The following is an 18,546-nucleotide window of genomic DNA, read 5'->3' on the forward strand; positions in this document are numbered from 1 at the left end:
TAAACATTTGGTGTAATCACATTTCCAAATCAGGCAGATAAAAATGTAGTACTTGTGATTATAGGGGTCAAGAGATATGGGGAGAAGGTGGGATCAGGATATTGAATTTGATGATCAGCCATGATCAAAGTGAATATAGTGGAAAGTCTGGAAGGGCTAATGACCTGCTTCTAGCTTCCATGTTGCTGTCTGACCAGATTATTTGCAGCATTTTCTATTTTTATTTCTGATTTCCAGCATCTGCAATATTTTGCTTTTGTAATGGTAATGCTGTTGCGTTTTGAAGCTGCTTCTCAGACATTCGATTGCTTCCTGTCTTACTGACCCTCGATAAAATACAATCACTGTCACCAATAAGGATAATCATCACAGATCCTTTTGGAACTTGAAAGTGAAATGTTTAAAAGGGTTAATTAACAAATATCCCTGAATTCTAATAGCCCTACAGAAAAGGAAATCCATGAATTGGATTGGCGGTTGGTGACTAGTGGAGTGCCCCAGGCCTCAGAAATTTACCATTTATATAGATGATCTGGAGGAGGGAACCGAGTGTATGGTGTCAAAATTTGCTGATGACACCAAGATTGGGGGAACGGCAAATTGTGCGGAGGGTGTGGAGAGTTTGCAGAAGGATCTAGATAGGCTGGGCGAATGGGCCAGTAACTGGCAAATGGAATTTAATGTTGGCAAATGTGAGGTTGTCCACTTTGGTAGGAATAACGGTAGGAAGGACTATTACTTACATGGCAAAAAACTGCAGCATGCGACGGTGCAGAGGGACCTCGGGGTCCTTGTGCATGAGTCGCAAAAACCCAGCCTGCAGGTGGTCAGGAAGGTGAATGGGATGCTGGCCTTCATAGAAAGGGGGATTGAATATAAAAGTAGGGAGGTCTTGCTGCAGCTGTATAGGGCACTGGTGAGGCCGCAGCTGGAGTACTGTGTGCAGTTTTGGTCGCCGCACTTAAGCAAGGATATTTTGGCCTTGGAGGGAGTGCAGAGGAGGTTTACTAGGCTGATTCCGGAGTTGAGGGGGTTGAACTATGGAGGAGAGGCTGAATAAACTAGGCTTGTACTCGTTAGAGTTTAGAAGAATGAGGGGAGATCTCATTGAGACGTATAAGACATTGAATGGGATGGATAGGATAGAGGTGGAGAGGCTCTTCCCGCTCAGAAAGGACAGTAGGACTAGAGGGCACAGCCTCAAGATAAAGGGGGGGGCGGTTTAGAACGGAGTTGAGGAGGAACTTCTTCACTCAAAGGGTGGTGAATCTCTGGAATTCTCTGCACGTTGAAGTGGTGGAGGCTGCCTCGCTCAATATTTTTAAGACGTGGGTTGATAGGCAAGGGGATTAAAGGTTATGGGGAGAGGGCGGGAACGTGGAACTGAGCCACGACAGATCAGCCATGATCTTATTGAATGGCGGGGCAGGCTCGAGGGGCTAGATGGCCTACTCCTGCTCCTATTTCTTATGTTCTTATATTGGTGCAATATGTCCCTAATGAAAATGGATATTGGCTCTTTTACACATTAAATGGTGTATTTGGGTCTGCTGGATACCCACGGGAAGAGTGGTGTCAGTCACTTGCATAATAGTGGAATGCCCCACTTTAATGGTAATAGACTCGCACTTCCCTACCACTGTTGTTGGTGGCCCCTCAAAATCAAGGACGACATCCGATAGGCTTGGATGACTGAGGAGCTCAATTTTGTAGCCACAAGTTTTACTGTAGTGGGACTATTGTTGTCGCACACGGGAGCTGATTTCATAGCCTCGGGTTAGCTTCCCAATCCTTTCCTTGCCACCACCATTCTGTCTTGCTATCAAGTTAATGAGTCTCAAAGCCTTGGGTCTGATGGGCCAGATGGAACCATGATGATCCGTTCACAGCCTTCGCTTCCCAGTTAGTGGTGCAAATGCCTCCAGGCTTTAGGGCAGTCTTGTCACCTCCCTATATCAACTTGTAGAATAGTGCAATTCAGGTGCAATGGAAGCATTCACTTGTGATCTGAAACTGATGATTTGTGTTGTCTACTCACAAATGGACAAAGTTTGCATTAGGCAAGGAAAACTAGACACATCAGTTGTTAATTCCACATTGAGAAATGTACAGAACAATAGGTTTGAGCAATGCAATGTTAGTCAGTTGATATAAAAATGTCAAAACCCTATATCAGTTGATCTTACCTTGGAGAATAATTATCGTTTAAATAAAAGCAAATTACTGCGGATGCTGGAATCTGAAACCAAAAGAGAAAACGTTGGAAAATCTCAGCAAGTCTGGCAGCATCTGTAAGGGTCATCTGGAGTCAAAACATCAACTTTCTCTCCTTCCTACAGATAATTATTATTTAACCTGGTCAACAGTCCAATAAGCTCTGTCTTTTGCAGTTTTTAGCTACCTACCTTTACGTTCAGTATTTGGTCTTTTGAAGCTCAACTATCAGTTCTGTTTTGAAAATAATTCTGTTACAGTATTAAAGTTCCTTCCTGTCACTGGGTCAAAATCCTGAAACTCCTCCCCAAACAGCACTGTGGGTGTTCCTACACCACATGGATTGAGCCACATGAAGGCCACAGCTTTTGCAAAGGAAATTAGGGATGGGTAATAAGTTCTGGCCTAGTCAACAATGTTTCATTCCATGAATGAATAAAGCAAAGATCTAGCCATTGTCTATCCACTTGTATTGACCGGAGTGCAATGGTGAGATATATTTTCCCCACGTGCAGACAAATAACAGAATTTTTTATTTGTTTCTGGGATAAGCAATGTGCATACTATATTTTGTCAAGATGTATTGTTTAAATATGTGAACATGTATTTCATTTTTTTAAAACCTTAGTACTAAATGACTCTTTGCCAAATTCTCTCTGTTATCATATATTATCAAATAATCCAAAAATATGCGCTGGGCTTCACACTATCCACTGATTGTCGAAGATCTGTTTCAACATCAATCTCTAGTCACCTTTAGGGGGTGGCCAGCAGCTGCAGCAAGGCACAACAAAGCATCAATGTAACAGCTACAGAGGCCCAGCCCAGCCAGTCCTCAAGGTCAAAAATACTGGACAGGAATAGCCAGTCAGTGCCAGGGATAAAAATTCACTAGTAGTTGTTGCTATCACCTCCTGTTTCAACATAGAGATATCATAACATAGCTCTGTCAACAGGCCCCCAGTGAATAAAAGCAAACTGCTTCCACAGATATCCCCACTGAAACAAAGTCTCAAGATGCCACACATACTGGATTGCCCAATGGAATTCCCATTCTGCACATTGTGGTTTCTGCCCATGAGAAAACTCTGGTATTGTGGTAAAAGGTAGCAGAAAGATACTTTAAGTGCAGTCACTTATGTTACATAGGTAAACATGATAGCTATTTGGAGTATGGCAAGAACCCACAAGCAGCAATAAAAGTCAATCACCAGCAAATTTGTTTTGATTGTGTTGGTTGGTAGAGTAAAGATTTGTTTTAGTTCAGTTTATTTTTTAGCATCATAAGCAGACTTACATTAACACTGCAATGAAGTTACTGTGAAAATCCCCTAGTCGCCACACTCCGGCACCTGTTTGGGTACAGAGGGAGAATTTAGCATGGCCAACGCAGCTAACCAGCACGTCTTTCCAGCTGTGGTAGGGAACCAGAGCACCCGGGGGAAACCCATGTGGACGCAGGGAGAACATGCAGACTCTGCACAGACAATGACTCAAGCCAGGAATTGAATTCGGGTCCCTGGCACTATGAAGCAGCGGTGCTAACTACTGTGGCACCTTGCCACTCCTAACTAGAATACCTGTAGAAATTACTGTTCTTTGCAATGGGAACGATGATGTATATTGAACAGGTAGATTGATTTAACATTCCATCTGAGAGACAGCATTTATTACAATTAAACATTTCAGCTGTAATCCACTAAAATGTCCAGTTAGATTAGTGTGCTTCTTGAGAGTGTGATTTGAGTGAACAAGTGAGCAATTACATTTAGTAGCAGAGAATTGCAGAGCCGACTGCCATTACTGCAGCTTATAGTTTTAGTTTCAAGCACCAGACTGATGGCAGATCCAGTTTAACTGTGGATGATTCAGTAGCCCCTCCAATCTCCAAATTGTTGGTGTTTCAACGAGACCTTGGTTTTGATTGACAGTGCCCAATTTAAGGGGAAATTTCTCTCTAAAAATGGATGACAAGAGAGTGCCTGGTGTTAAATGATTAATGGTGACTTCAATCTGTTTCATCCGTGTTCCAGACAAAAATCACACCATTTAATTTTCATCTGTTACCTTGGCAGTGCCCATGAGATACTTCCAGTTACATCTTGCTTAGCAACATTGATTCAGGTCCACACAAGAGTACTGCAGTGGTAGTACTTCTGTTTTTGTAGGGATATTTAAATCCTGTATAAAACCTGACAAAAAAAAACAAATCTCAGTCTGGCAGACTCACTTCTCTCATTTGGTGACAGTTTGTTACCTGAGCAGACTATGCCAAAGAATATCCCAAACATGTTATTTTTTCCAATGAATGTCTGAGATCACATTTTGCCAAAGTGGGTCATCTGCACAATCCAGGTCTATGGAAGACTGCTTGTAGAGCTGTGGTCTAAGATTCAATCCATAGACTCACTGAGCAAAACTGGAACCAAGAAGCAGCTCAGACTTTTTTCAGATCTGATGTAGAATCTTTTACACTTGTGGTTCTCCAGCTGGACAAATAGCCCTGAGTCTGTACAGCAGTGCTTTCCAAATGTTTTCCCACTGGGTGCTGGGTTTTCCCATTTTGAAGCTTGAAAATTGTCACAACCCTATAGTGAAAATGGGCAGGGGAGTAAAACTGAGAAGGGTAGGGTGGATTTGATAGAGTGAAGGGAGCTTGGGAGGGGAGGAAAGAGATTTGAGAGTGGGGTGTAGCAGTTAAGCATGGTGAGAAATTTTAACATGCAGTTTTTTTTAAAACTATGTTTTCATAGACTTTTTTGCAACAAGAATCAGACCTTGAAGATCTGTCCATTAGGCCACGCCCAATAACTGGAAAGTAGTGAGGATTTAAGAGGGCCTCGGAGATGTCAGCAGTCAATTAAGCTCCATAACAGCCATGGCTGCTCTGGAGTTCACAATCCCAAAAATCCCATTGCTCAATTCCATGGGGATCACAACCCAAAGTTTGAGAAGTTCTGGTGTAGATAATAAATTAGTCTCAGGAGAATGTTAAGGAAATGGTCTTGTAATGACGACTCAAAGTGTTTCTGCTGACAATATCAAAGGCTGCCTTGAGTTCTACATCTGTGACTTCCAGAGGGCAGTGAGATAATTCATAGAATGAATATGCAATACCTGATCCTGAGACTTACATTGACATACAAGGATGGAAAGTCGGTTAAGCTGCAAAATACACTTATAAAATAGCCATACTTCTGGATTCAAAATATAACACCCAAACTTCTTAATTGCACCACATCCGAATTTGGAGTTCTGGATTTGTGCCAGTGAAGGAAGGAAGGGGTCACACTCTCACTCTGTATGAGTGAAGGTTTACAAATGGCATGTGCCAGTTTATAGACTGGTAACTCTCTCCTTTCAGATACTGGAAATGTTTTTTTTAAAAATCTACTTTCTCAGCTTCAGCCACTCCTCACAAAAACCTATAGTGGATACCATGTTTGCTCTGAGATTCATGGTAAAAATTTGAATCCATAGTAGCTCAAAAATAATTCTGCATATTTGCTGTTTTTGCACCAATTAGTGTAGGATGTTAGCATGTTCTTGTTATGTATTTATTCCTAACTGGCTCACCAGAGCTATGCTGAATTAATGAATGCACTGAAAATGAGGTAATAGACCTAGTGCAGGAAACAGAGAAGCATTCATGGAAGAGATCACAAACCTGTAATAAAATTCTGTTCTTTAACCAAAGTTTGTCCTGTGTATCACGCCTCCAATACACAACAACAAACTGGTGACAAGGATTATGGATGTGTACTTGCTAGCCACTCACAAAGAAGGCATTAACCGATGAAAAGTCAGGATATGAAGAAAACTTACATGTGTACTAAGGGGGTGGAGGGGGAACGAAATGTGGGTAAATGATAGTCTACAAGCAGATTATAAATAAGAGGCTGAAACTCAGTTAGAAACCTCGTACAAGAAATTTGAGGTAACTGCTGGAAACAGGTGCAAAGTGTGTACACGGGAAACCTGCTCAAGTGGAAAAATGGTGGGAGTTTTCAACATTGTGTAATCTTTAGACAAAAAAAAAGGAGCACTGAAGCTCTTATACCAAGCATTTTTTGTGCAGGCAAACAAAATAGCTGAAAATATTATGGTGCCCACTTTCCTGAATGTGGACAAAAACTTTTAATCTGCAAACTAACACTGAATTAAAACATACACACAGATTGTGGACATTCTGCAAGCACATTTTTCACCAAAATCCCTGGTGATTGCAGAGCACTTTAGATGCCATAAAATAAGTCATAAGGAGGGGGAGTCAGTTGTGCAATTTGTGCCAGTACTTGAAAGACTTGCACTCTTTAGAGATATGTTCAATGATGATATTCGGGAAAGGTTTATTTGTGGTCGATGCAGTGAAGTGATACAAAAATTTGTATTATCTGAGAGTCTCTTTATTTTGCAGGAGGCCATTGAAATCACTGTTTCTATGGAATGGCGTGCAAAGCAAACTGAGAAAATCGGGTTAGTGTACTTGAATAGACAATATCCATTGAAGAAACACTAAAATTGTCAAAGCTATCGTGGGCCGAAGGGCCTGTTCTGCGCTGTAGTGTTCTATGTTCTATGATGCTATTGTACAAGGCCAGGGCAGTCTGCAGCTGAATGCTGGTGTAAAAGGTCTGGAATGTTAAATCTGTGGAAAGACACAGAGCATGCCTGTAGGAATAAAAAGTGAGCTATGAACAAAAGAGAAAGCTAAGACAGCATTTAAACAAAATAAAGAGACGTCCATACTGTAGAACAGGGTCAAAAAGACCAGAGACTCAGACTCAGAGGAGGAATTATGACTAAAAACGTGGACATTGCTGGTACTACACATATAAACTGGGTCACTCCACTGCTGGATAGGGAGCTAGTAAGGATTGAAGTTGGCACTGGGGCAGCAGATTTGCTGGTGCCAGAGATTTGATAAACTCAACAAATTTTGTTAAGGCCATCAATTATGGTGCCGAAGACACGCACAGGTGAAGTGGTTCCTCTGGAGGGCCAGTTTGAAGTGGTTGAGCAACTCAATGGGCGAATAGATTTGCCTCTACACAGTGAAGAGAAATTATCCAACCTTGATGGGTTGTACGTAACTGGAAAAGACTCGATTGAACTGAGCTGAAGTCAATCAACATGATGACTAATGGAGAATAAGGCACATGAAAATTTTAAGAGAAACACACCGTTGTTTTCCATGGAAAATTAGGCGGGATAAGGGGCATTATAGTCAAATTGAAAATAAAAGATGGAAGCCAAGTAAAATGCTTGAAAAGCAAGTTATGTACCATATGCTATTAGGCCAAAGGTGGAGGCTGACTTGGATCGACTGCTGAAGATTAGAGTTCTAGAACTGGTCAGCATCAGTGAATGACTCACGTCTGTTGTTCTAGAACATAGACCCACAAGTTGCGCCGTTCACATCTATACTTACCAAGTCATAGAACTATCTGTAACTCCCAATGCCATTAGATCCCATATACTCATCCAGAAGTCTTTTAAAAGACCCCAGCGAGTTTGCCTCTACCACCACCGACGGCAGCCGATTCCACTCACACTACCCTCAGTGAAAAACTTACCCCTGACATCTCCTCTGTATTTGCTTCCCAGCAGCTTAAACCCGTGTCCTCTTGTAGCAACCATTTCAGCCCTGGGAAATAGCTTCCGAGAATCCACCCTATCTATTCCTCTCAACATTTTATGAACTTCTATCAGATTGCCTCTCAACCTTCGTCTCTCCAGGGAGAAAAGAGACCTAACTCCCTCAACCTAAGGCATGCCTCCCAATCCAGGCAACATCCTTGTAAATCTCCTCTGCACCCTCTCAATAGCTTCCACATCCTTCCTGTAGTGAGGCGAATACAACTGCATGCAGTACTCCAAGTGGGGTTTGACAAGGGTCTTATAAAGTTGCAGCATTACCTCCCGACTCCTAAACTCAATCCCTCGATTAATGAAGGCCAGTACACCATACGCCTTCTTGACCACATCCTCCACCTGTGAGGCTGATTTAACAGTCCTATGGACCCGGACCTCAAGGTCCTTCTGCTCCTCCACACTGCTAAGAATCCTACCCTTGATATTGTACTCCCGCATCTCGTTGGTCCTGCCAAAGTGGACCACTACACATTTATCCACGTTGGAGTCCATCTGCCACTTCTCCGCCCAGTCTTGCATCCTATCTATGTCACGCCGCAACTTCTGACATCCCTTCAGACTATCCACAACACCACCAACTTTCGTATTGTTGGCGAACTTACTAACCCATCCCTCCACTTCCTCATCCAGGTCATTTATGAAAATGAAAAACAGCAAGGGTCCTAGAACAGATCCCTGGGGCACTCCACTGGTGACCGACCTCCATGCAGAAAAAGACCCATCCACAACCACTCTCTGCCTTCTGCAGGCAAGCCAGTTCTGGATCCACAAGGCCAAAGCCCCTTGGATCCCATGCCCTCTCACCTTCTTAAGAAGTCTTGCATGGGGGACCTTATCAAACACCTTGCTGAAGTCCATGTAAACCACATCCACCGCTCTTCCTTCATCAATGTGTTCAGTCACATTTTCAAAGAACTCAACATGCCTTACGAGCTGAGACCTGCCCTTGACAAAGCCATGCCGACTATTTCTGATCATTCTAAACTTCTCTAAATGCTCATAAATCTTGTCCCTCAGAATCCTCTCCATCAACTTACCAACCACCTGACGTCAGACTCACTGGTCGGTAATTTCCTGGGCTATCCCTGTTCCCTTTCTTGAAAATAGGAACCTCTCCTCTCCCGTCTCTATCGACGATGCAAAGATCATCACCAGGGACGCTGCAATCACTTCCCTCACCTCCCACAGTGACCTGGGGTACATCCCATCTGGTCCTGGCGACTTATCTATCTTGATAGAATTTAAAAAGTTCCAATGCATCCTCTTTCTTAACATCCACATACTCAATCTCCCAGATCACTTTGCACTGTGAATACCGAGGCAAAGTACTCATTAAGCACCTCTGCCATTTCTTCCGGTTCCACACAGACTTTTCCTCCTTCACCTTTTATAGGTCCTATCCCTTCTCTTCTCGTCCTTTTACTCTTCACATATTTGTAGAATGCCTTGGGATTGTCCTTAATCTTACCCGCCAAGGCCTTCTCATGTCCCCTTCTGGCTCTCCTATTTTCCTTTTTAAGCTCCTTTCTACAAGCCTTATATTCCTCTAGATCCTTAACATCTCTTAGCTCTCTGAACCTTTTATATGCCTTTCTTTTCTTCCTGACTGGGTTCACCACAACCTTTGTGCACCACGGCTCCCACAACCTACCAAAACCTTGTCTCATCGGTACATTGTTGTGCAGAGCTCCAGCCAAACATTCCTTGAAAATCCGCCACCTTCCTTCAGTACTTTTCCCCCCCCAAGAGCACCTCCTTCCATTTTACTCATCCAATTGTCTGCCTGATGTCTTCATATTTCCCCTTACTCCAGACAAACACCTTCCTAGCCTGCCTGATCCTATCTCTTTCCAATGCTATCGTGAAGGAGATAGAATTATGATCTCCATCCCCGAGATGCTCTCCCACCGAGAGATCCAACACCTGTCCTGGTTCATTAGCCAGCGCCAGGTCAATTACAGCCTCTCCTCTCGTAGGCTTATCCACATGCTGTGTCAAGAAACCCTCCTGAACACACCTAACAAACTCCTCCCCATCCAAACCCCTTACCCTAGGGAAATTCCAGTCGATGTTTGGGAAATTAAAGTCTCCCATCACGACAACTGTTATTACTACATCTCTCTAGGATCCATTTCCCTAGCTGCACCTCAACTTCCTGTCACTACTGGGCAGCCTATAGAAAACACCCAGCAAAGTTATCGACCCTTTGCTGTTCCTAACTTCCACCCACAGAGAGTCCGTAAACAGTCCCTCCACAGCATCCACCTTCTCTGCAGCCATGACACTGTCCCTGATCAACAGTGCCACTCCACCACCTCTTTTGCCACCCCCCCCTCCCTGAAGCATCTGAATCTTTGCACCTGAAGTACCCAGTCCTGTCCCTGAGACATCCAAGTCTCTGTAATGGCTACCACATCACATTCCCAAGCAGCAATCCACACCCTAAGCTCATCTACTTTCTTCACTACGCTCCTGGCGTTAAAACAGACCCTCGGTCTGGGCACTTCCCTTCTCCATCACCCGTCTAATCAACGATGGATCTGTAATGATTTGGGGAGACTTCAAGGTCACCATAAATCTAGTGTTATGTGCTGAACAGTACCCATTACATCACATTGAAGAGGAGATTCATACAAACAATCACCAAAGTTGAGTTGTGATATGTATTATTAGACACAATGCAACTTGGTGCAATGTCTAGATTTTGTCAAGCAGTTGGTTTCCATGCAGAATGCTGTTTAGGTCCTGCATACATATGCCACAATGTTTGATCTGTTCATTATTGGATGGGCTTGTTTGTCCTGCTGGCTTGGAATAGCTATTGCGCATGATGATAGCTCACCTCTCCACATAATGCTGCTGTGATCTGGTGTTTTCAGTTGTATTTGACGCCATTTGAACTAATAATTAACAAACAGTAATCGAGGTAGTAAAGCACTCATTAGCAACCTGTTTCTTATTTCATAAATTTACCAACACATAGGTTAAAGTACACACACATCCACAGAGATCAGAGTGTTAAAAATCACATTCAGAGCACTGTGTTTCTAATTATTTTCCAATCAAATTCAATTGGGAATTCAATTGGGAATCAAGTAGATAAGGTTGTCAAGAAGGCGTACGGTGTCTTGGCGTTTATTGGTAGGGGGATTGAATTTAGGAGTCGCAGTGTAATGTTGCAACTGTACACTACTCTAGTGCGGCCGCACTTGGAGTACTGTGTGCAGTTCTGGTCCCCGCATTACAAGAAGGATGTGGAGGCGTTGGAGAGGGTGCAGAAGAGGTTTACTAGGATGTTGCCTGGTATGGTGGGGAGGTCCTATGAGGAGAGACTGAGGGATCTAGGGTTGTTTTCGTTGGGAAGAAGGCGGCTAAGAGGGGATCTTATTGAAACATATAAGATGATTAGGGGTTTAGATAGGGTGGATAGTGATAGCCTTTTTCCTCGGATGGAGAAAGCTAGCACGAGGGGGCATGACTTTAAATTAAGGGGGGGTAGCTACAGGACGGATGTCAGGGGTAGGTTCTTTACCCAGCGGGTGGTGAGGGATTGGAATGCCCTGCCTGCTGCAGTTGTAGATGCGTCTAGTTTGGGGGCGTTTAAGAGATCTCTGGATAGGTTTATGGACGAAAAGGGATTGGTATAGGCTAGTGGGTCATTGTTTTTGTAACTGGTCGGCGCAACATCGTGGGCCGAAGGGCCTGTTCTGCGCTGTAATGTTCTATGTTCTATGTTCTAATTATACACATTTGGCTTGTGGTTAATAGAATGTACAGCACTGCTATCTAAATCAGACAAATTCTTAATTACACATTTCAAACAAGTCCATGATTACATCTGCCAGGATCTGCCAAGGAGCAGCAATAATTGTCAAATTGCCATTCTGCTCAAATCTCCCCCCAACTCAACACTGCTGAGCTGGCAGAGTGCAGCCTCCCTCAGGGAGCCAAGTTGAAATCAGGTGGAGTTGGGGAAGACAGGATATGCCACCTTTTCATGGCACTAGCTGTCGTATGGCAAGTTTAAATATCCAGTTTTTGAATGTCAATGAATGGAAGAGGAAAGAATGAGTAGGGTGGTAGGATGGATGAGGTGGATCAGGAGATGAATAGGTAGGTTGATCAGGGGTAGTTGGATCAGGAAGGATAGGCATGTTGGTGACCAGTCAGGCTTGGTTGGGGATAGTTGGGCCAGGATCCGCTCTACAGTTATCCAAACTTTTAATCAGTCTAATGTTACAAGCTCAAGACTGTTATCTTTCTAGTGTAATGTGCTTAATGAACCATTTATAACAACAATGGCTGCCCCCAAACATTCCCTTATGGCAGAGGTCACATGACTGGCAAGCCAGGTAAGAGACTTAATAATGATTGCATTTTAAAACCCAACTATCCTCCTTTCCATATCAAAAACAGATAACTTTGCATGCACTATCATGTGTAACTGAGTTACCCACAGCATCACAACTATTCTCATGCATTAATAAATTGTTATTCTTGTCAGTCTCTACACAAGCATTGCACACAATGGTTAAATTGTGCAAGTCTCTTAACAGTACACATGCGTATTTTCACTGGATAATGTTCCTTCTCCAGGGAGTGTCACTCTTGTGGCACTGTTGTTCCAGTAGTAATTGTTGTTCCATTTCCATTGTTGGATACCAGTGGGTTGTGGGGTACTGGTGGAGCTCTGGGAATGATGGTTGCTCTGCCCTCTAAAGCTGGTGGAATTTCATTTTCTTGATTGGCTGTCTGCAGTGAAGGGACAGCTTCTCTAGTTGTTCATAAATGCCAGTATATTGGTCATTCACTTCCACTGTGTATGATCGAGATGACAATTGCTCTAGACACGTCCCATGTTGCCATATATGCTGACTGCTGTTGAGAACATTGAAGATGTGTACCCCAGTAGGCTCTCATTTTGTGATCATCACTCAGATAGTCCCAACCACTTATCAGCTATAGACTCGAAGGAACCAACCTGTTGTATCTTTAATGCCAAAGACAAATCTATCTTTAATGAGATGATGTTTTAGTTGCCAAATTCACCTGATTCTACAAGATGTGTTACCACAGGCACGTACTGATTAATGGACTCTTTTTCCACCTTCAGCTCTAATATTGAATACATACTGTTCATAAGTCTCATTCAGTTGGTATTCAAAACATGTCTTCAAGACTTTTAAAACTTGTGTAGTCTGTTTTTTCTGTTCTTCAGAGAGATTTAGGAAGGAATACAATTTGTAGCAGTTAAAGTATTGCTAATTAAATCTGTTGCAATCTGTAATTTTGCCATTTTAAATGGAAACATTGCCAATTCTACCACACAACTCCTTTCATTTTGACAGGAGCTGGGAGTGGAAAATTTGCAACAATTTTTGTCTCATCCAGTATTTTACTTCCAGCCTTCAGGTTTTATTTCTTTTTCTTAGCAGGTTGAAAATTTCAGTGGTCCTCTTTCAGTAGCTGTGGCTTTTCTTCCAACTTTTCAAAATTCACTTCTGATAACATGTTGCCAGCTCAAAGCCTACTATATTTTTAGTATAATGTCTTTTATAGAACTGTTTATAAATGTGACTGCCCTAGTTAGTCCCCAGTGACAGAGGCTATATGCCTACAGCAAGCCAGGAAAGCACTTATAAGATTGCATTTCAAAAGCCAAACAGCTAACAGTTCTGAGGTAAGTACATTGGAACTATCCCAAATCTCTATGACTGAGGCTTAGAGTTGTGGACATTCATGGGCGGTGGTGAAGTTGGAGTTCAAACTTCTCTGGAAATTCTCAGTGGATGGGATTTTCTGGCCACTCTTGCCCCAGAATGGGAAAATCCTGTCTGAGGTCAACAGGCCTTTGCACAGTCTGCCCTCTGCCTACTACGATTCCCATGGCGGGTGGGTCAGGAAAATTCCCCCCTGTACCTCAGGACTTCCATCAGAGGCTGGATGTACCACTCAGAATATCTGGGAGACTAGAAAACTATTTGAGTGGCAGGCTATAAAACCCATTGGCATTCATATCATAGAACCCTACAGTGCAGAAGGTCGTCATTTGGCCCATGAAGTCTGCACTGGCCACAATCCTACCCAGGCCCTATCCTCATAACCTCATGCATTTACCCCAGTTAGTCTCAGTGACACTAAGGGGCAATTTAGCATGGCCAATCCACCCAACCTGCACATCTTTGGACATTGCTGCAGAAATCCTGGGTTACCATATGGTTGTTTTGTAGGATTTCTGTATATATTTGTATTCACTTCTTGCTATACTTCAGTCTCTGAGTTGACCAGACGACTTGGCTTGTTGCTTTCTGTACTCCCACTGGGTTACAGTCACTCACCTGATGAAGGAACATCATTCTGAAAGCGTGTGGGTTTACTATCAAATAAGCTTGTTGGACTTTTACCTGGTGTTGTGAGACTTCTCACTGTTACTGGGAGAACACCATCAGCTCAGCACCAAGGGCCCTGAACTGATCATTTCTCATCACCATCAGTCTAAGTAATATCACAGCGGATGCAGACTAAAATTATTTACAAAAGAAAATCCTGAACAGTTTTTTTTATAAATGGCCCCACCCTGCAAAAACATTCATAACTGGTTCTTACAGGTTTTAAAAATGTTGCTGTACAGCCCTGCCTTATAACTTGTGGGAAAACATCACAGCAACATAATTGCAGGTGTATCCCTGCTACCATGCATTTTCTTATAAAGCAACTCCGAGTTAGGTGATTGCATGGGTAAACTTAATAATATTGATAACATTTAGAATAGAAAGATTATGTCATTAATTGACTCACTGTTACTCCCTTTTGTTTTCTCCTGTATGTAGTTTCGCCTCCACAGAGCAAAGTTCCCTTGACTCTTTCAGCGTGCAGTCTTCAGACTTCCAAGTCACCTTTTTTGGCCTTAGAGGGTGAGGGTGAAACATTACTTCGCCTGAATCACCCGAACAGCAGCGTTCCTGTACAGAGCCAGCAGCGTCATCTCTGCTCTGCTAATAAACGCCGCTTACACCCAGTACGAGGAAAGCAGGTAATCAACTCTGACCAAAAGAACATTTTTTTTCCGCTGGAACTAGGAGGAGCAATGACACTCCCAGCGATTAAGGAGGGGCTCACCATTACTCACTCAGTTCCCTTGTTACTTTCTTCAATAATTAGAGAATCGCCAAAACATGTCAAAACTAGTAACATTTGAAGTTCGCTCAGGTGAAGTTTGCTAATGGTCCATTGATGTCTCCGTCATTAAACTCATCACATTCCTGACGTCTTTTCAACAAGTTAAAAGACTTTTAAGTAGTTTGCAGTCAAATCCGAGTTCATTTAAACAATAAAAAATAACCACACCTTAACTCTGAATAAACTGACAACCTTTTGACCAACCAGACAAGCTGTTGTCAGAGAATGTAAATACTTCACCTCACACTGCAACTAGTCAGATTGAAACCATCCTTGGTGCGGAATCTGGGGAACTGACAAGAGGCAATAATCTACCTGACCTTGTTCTCACCAATATAATTGTCACATTTCTATTTGCCATGTCACCATTGTTTGGCATGACCACCATACAATCCTCCTGCTGCTGAAGTCTTATCTACACACTGATATTGATTTGATTTATTATTGTCACATGTATCAGGATGCAGTGAAAAGTATTGTTTCTTGCATGCTATGCAGAGAAAACATACCGTTCATAGAGTACATGAGGTGAAGGAAGAGAGGGGGTGCAGAATATAGTGTTACAGTCATGTAGGGAAAGATCAATTTAGCAATCTCCTTCATGTCCAGTGGTTCTCCACTGTGCTAAATAGGATAGATTAAAAAACGCCAGTAGATTAGAACTGGACACCTGTGAGGCATTATTCCTCCACGATGGTGTGCCCTGGCGATGTATTTCTTCCGCCAGTGGCGTGGCCTCAATTACGACATGCAGCTCCTGCATATCAAGCTGGGGCTTCTTCCGTCATCATTGCGGGAGTTGTCCGTCTTTTACCAGGACCTCCTCACCCTCTGGAACGCAGTCGCCTCGTGATGCAGTTCTCCCCTGTCAGGAGTAGCGGCTCTCGTGCGAAAGCCGTTGCTCAGGAATCCACACCTGCAGCCGTGTAACTTCAGGTGGCTGACGGAGAGGGAGGCTGTGGACGCTGGGGTGACCAGGATCGGGGACATGCTGGATGGCGGAGGAGCGGGCTGGATGAACCCTCGCATGCTGGCTGAGCGCACAGGGGTGTCTGTCCGGTGCGCAGCCAAAGCCACCCAAGACCTTGGGATGGTCGTGCTCGGCCCTGAAAGCGCACGCGGGCTTGAGGCGGCTCAGGTGGGCGGTGGGATCCCGTCCGAGTGTTCCCCTGTTCGGATGGAATTTCATATTGGCCCAAAGCCTAGACCCCCCCTCCCTGGGCCAGGTGCCCCACAGCATGAGCCGTCTTGCGGAAATGTCCTCTGTGTCTTTTTCCAGCTTGCGGAGGTATTTCCTGTACGGGCTGCTGCTGCGCACCTTCCACTACCGCGTCCTCACCCAACGCCCGGATACACTTGGCGGGCCTTGTTGCCGCCGGGCAGCGGAGGTCCCCAGTGGAGGTCACTCTATGGAGGGATCTCCCCCAATTACATCGGAGACCTGGGGTGGAGGCTGCTGCACGCAGCGGTGCCGTACAATCGTAGGATTCACTAGTTCATGGGCTCCCGAGACTGCCCTTTCTGTGGCCTCGTGGAGTCCGTGGACCACGTCTACGTTTCATGTTATAGATTGCACACCCTTTTTGATTTTCTGAAACACCTTTTATTGATGTTTTGTTTGCACTTCAGTCCCACGCTCGGGTTGGGATGCCAATCTCCTCGTGAAGCTGCTCCTGGGCCTGGCGAGATGCACCATCAATACGTCCTGGCAGCGGGCGATTGGGGGGGCCGTCCATCCCGATTGTCTGTCCCTCTACCGCGGCTACGTTCGCGGCCAGGTGTCCCTGGAGAGGGAGCATGCAGTGTCCGCCTTCCGTGCCTGTTGGGCACTGCAGAGGCTGAGGTGCGTTATAGACCCTGACAATCACATTTTGATTCGATGTGTCTTAAGTTTCCTTTGTACTTTTGTTTTTGTTTGGGCTGTTCCCCTTCCTTTTGGAGAGCTGCCCCTTTTACTTTGTCCTAATGTAATTTGAGTTTGTCTACTTGGTTTGACCCGAAAGACGCCCCCCTGTGAGGCATTATGGGTCAGCACCACAATCTGTAAACTGATGGTCCAATATAATCTTTCATTGCCAGAAACCCTGGTTCTAAAAGGAATGTACAAACATATGCCCTGAGCAGCACCAGCTGGACCTGAAGATGCAATGCCAAACTGGCAAAGTTACAACACAGGATTTTGAACTACCATGTGCATAGAAACATAGAAAATAGGATCAGGAGTAAACCATTCAGCCTATCAAGCCTGCTTCACCATTCATTGTGATCATGGCTGATGACCCAACTCAGTAGCCCAATCCCACCTGCCCCCCCAATTTTTTGATCCACTTCATTTCAAGACTTACACTTAACTCTTTTTAAAAAACATACAATGTTTTGGCTTTCTGTGGTAGTGAATTCCATAGGCTAACCACTCTGAGTGAAGAAATTTCTCCTCATCTCAGTCCTAAAAGGTTTATCCCACATCCTTCGACTATAACCCCTCGTTCTGGACACCCCCACTTTTGGGATCTACCTGCATCTACCCTATCTAATCCTGTTTGAATTTTATAGGTTTCTATGAGATCCCCTCTCATTCGTCTGAACTCAAGTGAATATAATCCTAACCGACTCAATTTCTCCTCATACGTCATTATCACCATCCCAGGAATCAATTTGGTAAACCTTCTCTGCACTCCCTCGAGAGCTAGAGCATCCTTCCTCAAAACTGCACACAATAATCCAGGTGTGGCCTCTGCCTCACCAAGGTCTTGGCCATTTCCAGCTCCTATACTTGAATGCCATACAATGAACACAATAAGGAGGCTGAGCTAAGCTGAGAGTACAAAAATTAACACTGAAGTATCAAACAGTGCTGAGTGGATGGTGCTCCTCGCCATTAAAAAAAAGCTTGTAAAACTTTCCCAAATGGTCTTCTCAGTTTTCAGCCAATTGAAACACCAGTTTGTTCTAGAGAAAAGAATTTCAGCAATAAGACTGGAACATATCTGATTTTTAAAAAATCAGTTCTGGTGTTATTTTCCTTATGACCACATATTATTAATTCTTTCACCGGATGTGGCTGTTGCTGGATAGACCAACATTTATTGCTCATCTCTAATTGCCCTTGGGAAGATGGTGGTGAGCTGCTTTCTTGAACTGCTACAGTCCATGTGGTGTCAGAATGCCCACAGTGCTGTTCCAAGATTTTGACCCAGTGGCAATGAAGGAACAATGATATAGTACCAATTCAGGATAGTGGGTGGCCTGGAGGGGAACCTGCAGCTGGTGGTGTTTCCATGCTGCCCTTGAAGTTAGAGGTTGCAGTTTGGCATTGAAGGAGTCTTGGTGTGTTGCTGCAGTGCATCCTGTACATGGGTTACAATATTGCTACTTTGTCTAGATGGTGGAGGGTGAAATTTGAAGGTGACAGCTGGATGAGCTGCCGATCAAGTCGGCTGTTTTTTCCTGAGTAGTGTTGAGCTTTTTGAATGTTGTTGGAGCTGCACTCATCCAGGC

The 18,546-nt window shown here is 43.9% G+C and overlaps 2 protein-coding genes across 4 annotated transcripts in view; one reads left to right on the forward strand and one right to left on the reverse strand.

Moving 5' to 3' along the window:
• Positions 1-18,546, reverse strand: part of LOC145349031 (uncharacterized) — a 63,105-nt gene that overhangs the window by 35,980 nt on the left and 8,579 nt on the right. Inside the window, exons 1-3 of one of the 3 annotated variants that reach the window (XM_080197270.1) lie at positions 14,668-14,684; positions 4,282-4,406; positions 2,187-2,239 (exon numbers count right to left, since the gene is read on the reverse strand). The exons of 1 other annotated variant lie outside the window; for it this stretch is intronic. In XM_080197270.1, the coding sequence (XP_080053396.1) occupies positions 2,187-2,239; positions 4,282-4,296 (68 nt within the window). In that variant the 5' untranslated portion in view covers positions 4,297-4,406; positions 14,668-14,684. Of the gene's footprint in view, positions 1-2,186; positions 2,240-4,281; positions 4,407-14,667; positions 14,776-18,546 lie in introns of those variants that run through there. One more of the 3 variants, XM_080197271.1, reaches the window with a different exon arrangement.
• Positions 14,807-18,546, forward strand: part of ddx10 (DEAD (Asp-Glu-Ala-Asp) box polypeptide 10) — a 275,069-nt gene continuing 271,329 nt past the window's right edge. The window contains exon 1 of the mRNA XM_080197274.1: positions 14,807-14,902. The gene's annotated coding sequence lies outside the window, so the exon portion shown is untranslated. The remainder of the gene's footprint in view (positions 14,903-18,546) is intronic.

Source organism: Carcharhinus amblyrhynchos, chromosome 10, assembly GCF_965287045.1.
Source record: "Carcharhinus amblyrhynchos chromosome 10, sCarAmb.v2.hapA, whole genome shotgun sequence".
Lineage (NCBI taxonomy): Eukaryota > Metazoa > Chordata > Chondrichthyes > Carcharhiniformes > Carcharhinidae > Carcharhinus > Carcharhinus amblyrhynchos.